The sequence below is a fragment of the Myotis lucifugus genome, unplaced genomic scaffold (genome assembly GCF_000147115.1).
Source record: "Myotis lucifugus unplaced genomic scaffold, Myoluc2.0 scaffold_694, whole genome shotgun sequence".
In the NCBI taxonomy this organism is placed as follows: Eukaryota; Metazoa; Chordata; class Mammalia; order Chiroptera; family Vespertilionidae; genus Myotis; species Myotis lucifugus.
Window position 1 is genome coordinate 301,214 of NW_005871742.1, and position 4,802 is coordinate 306,015.

Sequence of the window (4,802 nt, forward strand, 5' to 3'; positions counted from 1 at the left end):
ATCTGGGCATGTGCCCTAACCGGGAATCCAAACCCTGACCTCCTGGTTCATAGGTCGACGCTCAGCCACTGAGCCACGCTGGCCCAGGCTCATTGGGGACTTTTGTTACTGGTTTCCCAAGTAGCTTGGGCTGGTGACGGTTTGGGGGCAGCGTCCCTTCCTTGGCGGTAACTTGTCCTCTCTCCCGCGTCAGGTCTGTGCGCGAGCAGGAGAGTCACAGTCGAAAGAGTGCCAGCTCCTGCGACGTCTCCTCCAGCCCTTCCGTGCCCAGCCGGGCGCTGCCCACGGAGGAAGTGAGGAGCCAGGCTTCCGATGACAGCTCCCTGGGCAGGAGCGCCAACATCCTCATGATCCCTCTCCCCCACCTGCACCAGTATGAAGTCAGCAGCTCCTTGGGCTACACCAGCACGCGAGGTCAGAGCCAAAGCCCGGGCCTAGCTGGGCAGAGCTGGGCGCAGCTTCCTTCCTGCAGTGAGGGGTGGAGGAGTGGGGGGTTGTGGCCAGATGTAAGTCCACGTTTAATGATTTCCCTGCCAGTGCAGTGAGTACAAACCACCTGAGCTGTCCGTCTGTGTGCCTACGAGGAAAACCAAGCAGGTTTAGCGAGCACATGGACTGTCTCTGCCAGGGTCTGGCCCGCTGGTCATCCAAATATATACATTTTATTGTTCCTCTCACATGCAGAACATACCCACCCCATCTCCACGGGAGGCAATTCAAGTCCTGCCCTTGACGTATACCAGCTTAAAGTGCAGGGTCTTTAAGTCTAGGCGATGTGTGGTCCTCCCCGTCAGTTTGGATGTGGCTTCATTGGGCCAGTCATTTGGGGACCGAGACTAAGTGTTTAAAAAGCAAACACACCCACGGTTTCATTTCTCCCTGGTTTGGTGCTTTTACTCATTTCCCTCACTGCTCGGCATGCGTACTGTCCAAGGTTCTTGGCAGCCTTGGCAGAGCGGACTGCCTGGTTCTGGTTCCTCTGTGGCTCTGTGCTTGTCTCCGTGTCTCATCTCTACCGTAACCGGCAGATGCCCTGGAGAACATGGTGGAGCCGCCGCAGCGAGACTCCAGCGCGCCAGGGCGGTTCCACGTGGGCAGCGTGGAATCCATGCTGCACGTTCGACCGGGGGGCTGCGCACCCCAGCGGGCGCTGATCAACCCCTTCGCCCCCTCACGGATGCCCATGAAGCTCACGTCCAACAGGAGGCGCTGGATGCACACCTTCCCTGTGGGTGAGTTGGTGGCTCAGGAAAGAGCCGTGGCCGGGCGCTCCCAGGCCTGGTCCTCAGCACCAACAAACCAGGGGGCCACGGTCAAGTATCCAAGCTCCTCTGGTACCTGGTGCCCCGCCTGTCAGATGGGGCAGCCACGCCCCCTTTGCCTACCCCAGGGGTTCTCGTGAGGACCCCGAGGGCACACCTGGGAATGGGCTTTGTGACTGTAGTGAGCGGTATAGAGCCGAGGGCTTCTGTTGTTCTGTTTGAAAGAGACTGTGCTTTGCCACCTGCTTTCTTTCCTAAGACTGATGGCCCTCATTCTCGGTCATTCCTCCCTCTCCTGCCTCTCTCTGGGTTTTATGCAGCTGTGGCTGGAATGCACCTGCAGCTGAAGGGGCTCTTGCTGGGCTGGGAAGGGACAGGTGCATGAAACGCCAGGGTTTTTCCTGGAAGCCATCCTGCTGAACGCCTGGAAATGTCTAGTTGTTATTATTATTATTTTTTATTATAATTTTCTTGCGTTAGTGTTAAATAAGTGAGCAGTGGACCTGGTTCTTTCGGCTGTCATTGGGGGTCATTCTCAGTCCCCTTCTTGCCCTCCTGATCTCTGTCATAATCAGTCACATGACCTGTTTCTTTCTGGGTCTCTTTCTTCCCATTGCTATCCCACTGGCTCCCTCGTGTTCTCTTGGGAGAAGGGCTATTGGTGTTTCTCCCGTGACTCTTCGCTCTTCTTGCTTCTGTGCTTTTCCTCCAACACCCGACACGCAGCACTTCACTGAAACAATATCTCCAGAGCTGCATCCTCCGCCCGCCTGGGCCTCTCATCGCCAGGCCCTCCCTTGCTGGGCTTCCCAACTGTCACCATCCTCAGAGATTCTCTTCTTTCCCAAGCTCGTCGCCTGCACATGTCTTGCCTCTTGCGCGCCTGGGGTTTCACACGGATCCTTTCTTCCACCTAGACCTCCTCTCTATCAGCCTCGCTGACTTCAATGCTCTGAAACTTCTTTCTCTAGGAAGCAGACTGGACTAATTCTGATGATCTACTCGCCTTTTTTGCGCTTATGTATCTTCTGCTTCTTCGAGCCACAGTTGTTGCTATCTTATATATTAGTCGAATCCTTGGTGTTTCTTTCATTTTTAAAATATATTTTTATTGATTTGGGAGAGAGAGAGAGAAAGAGAGAAACATCAATGATGAGAGAATCATGGATTGGCTACCTCCTGCACGCCCCGCACTGGGGATCGAGCCCACTACCCGGGCATGTGCCCCGACCGGGAATCGAACCGTGACCTCCTGGTTCATGGGTTGATGCTCAAGCACTGAGCCACACCGGCCAGGGGAGCCATTGGTGTTTCAGTTGTGTGGTCCTTTTCATGTGGTTTGTGCTAACCTTCCTGGGAAGGGCCTTTGCCTCCTATACTTCTGTATTTCTCTGTGGTGTCTCAGTTGTACACACATGAGAAAGAGGCTCTTGAATATTCTTAGGCTGGACAGGGTGACAAACACGAGGCCACACGGGAGGATGAGTTCAGCTCTGAAGAGCAGACGTCCTGTGTGGGAGCCGGAGGGCCACGGGGATACCGTGCCTCTGTGTGTGTGGTCTGTGGTGTGCTCCTTCAATGGCTGCAACACCCGCATCCCGGCAGCCAGATGGGAGGAAGATGGATGCCAAGCGCACAGCACGAGCTGTCGGGTGGGGCTGATGCTCAGGGGGTCTTTGTCTGGGTAGGACCATCCGGAGAGGCCATCCAGATCCATCACCAGACCCGACAGAACATGGCGGAGCTGCAGGGCAGCGGGCGGAGGGACCCCACCCACTCCTCTGCAGAGCTGCTGGAGTTAGCCTATCATGAAGCTGCTGGAAGGTGAGAATGTGCGAGGGCTCCGGACGGTACCCCGAGACCACTCTTCGGCACCCAAGACAATGCGCAGAACAGACCGCTGACACAGTGTCACGTTGATGAGACTGGAAGAGACAGTGTGAGATCAGGGTCCGCGTCACTCCCTTCAATGGGCCAAGTTCAAAGCAAACAGCCTGACATTTTTGCCAGAAATGTTGCCCAGGGCCTGCTTTAGTGGAGGTGTAATTGAGAGCCCAGTTTGTACACCTCAGACATGAATGCCTTCTAGTCCTTGGTCAAGGCTGACAAGGGGTGCCGAGACCGGTGATTCTTGCTGTGTGTGTTGGGCAGGCAGCCTCTGACTTTTGTCATTTTGGTCACTGAGAAATCTCACTGCTGAATTTAGAATAAATCAATGCTAAAAAACGGTGGAAATCAAGGTCTGTGTTTTTAAAAACAAGCCTTTTTGAACCACAATTCTGAATGCATTAGAGCAGCGGTTCTCAACCAGTGGGTCTCGACCCCTTTGGGGGTCGAACGACCCTTTCACAGGGGTCGCCTAAGACCATCGGAAAACACATATATAATTACATATTGTTTTTGTGATTAATCACTATGCTTTAATTATGTTCAATTTGTAACAATGAAATTGGGGGGTCACCACAACATGAGGATCTGAAAGGGTCGCGGCATTAGGAAGGTTGAGAACCACTGCGTTAGAGGCATCCAAAGAGACTCGGTCCAGGAAGAAAGCCATTGAAGCCTTGACAAGCATGAGCCCGGGTTACGCCTGGACTCACTGTGATGCTTTAGGCAACACTTTGCAAAGAGCAGTGTTCGACCCCATTCACTCACCTCATCATCCCCTGGGATGGATGAGGGATACAGACCGACGTGACCATCTCTACCAGATGAACTTGCTGCCTCTATTCGAGCACCTCACATCCTCCTGTTGGTGTTAGCAGGGGAGGCTTAGAGCAGAAAGGGCAGGCGGTCTAGCCTTGGCAATCGCAGGTGAGGTGCCAGGGCAGGAGGGGCTGGTCACAGGAGGCCGGAGCTGGCACAGGACCACGCGCCGCGGCCTGGTAGCCTGTGACACGGATCCCAGCGGTTGCCAGCCTGGGACTGGGTGGCTGAACAGCCAGTCCTGCTTTGGATGACGACCCCTGGGATGCAGGGTGAGCAGGATAAAGGAGGTGAGGATCTGCACTAAGCCGGGTGGCTGGGCTCTTCCCCGCAGGCACAGCTCCTCCCGCCAGCCCGGCGACGGCATGTCCTTCTTGAACTTCGGTGGGACGGAAGAGCTTGCTGCCGGCCTGCTTAGCAACAGCGGCGCAGGTAACCGATCCAGGAGGCGACAGAGCCGGGACGCTCGGAGCAGGCTCGCCCGGGGACCAGAAAGGAAGGGCCGCGTCTATTTTGGGATCATGTCAGCCACAATTTGGGGCGACCTATTTAGAAGCAGTGCTTTATAATGCATGGAATTATAAATGGGCCGCACGGTACATTTTTAGCCGGGAACATGCTGGTCAAGCCGCATTTATCATCGGTCTGTCAGCCAGTCGTGACCGAGGATGACTTGGGAGCTTCGTGTTGAGGGCAGGGCCAGGGCCAGGGCAGGAGAGATCTGTGCTCCCGAAAGAGCTTTCCATTGTGTGTGTGTGGGGGCCGGGGGGCCCTCCATAAGAACAACTAGGAGAAGCCCAGAGGGGAACAGTGTGGTGTATTTTGTCCTCTTCT

At 55.1% G+C, this 4,802-nt stretch overlaps 1 protein-coding gene across 1 annotated transcript in view; it reads left to right on the forward strand.

Moving 5' to 3' along the window:
- Positions 1-4,400, forward strand: part of DEPDC5 (DEP domain containing 5) — a gene marked incomplete at its 3' end in the record, with an annotated part of 28,637 nt that extends 24,237 nt beyond the window's left edge. Inside the window, exons 21-24 of the mRNA XM_006105553.3 lie at positions 194-414; positions 1,029-1,232; positions 2,951-3,086; positions 4,303-4,400. Coding sequence (XP_006105615.1) covers positions 194-414; positions 1,029-1,232; positions 2,951-3,086; positions 4,303-4,400 — 659 coding nt within the window. The remainder of the gene's footprint in view (positions 1-193; positions 415-1,028; positions 1,233-2,950; positions 3,087-4,302) is intronic.
- Positions 4,401-4,802: the final 402 nt, after the last annotated feature.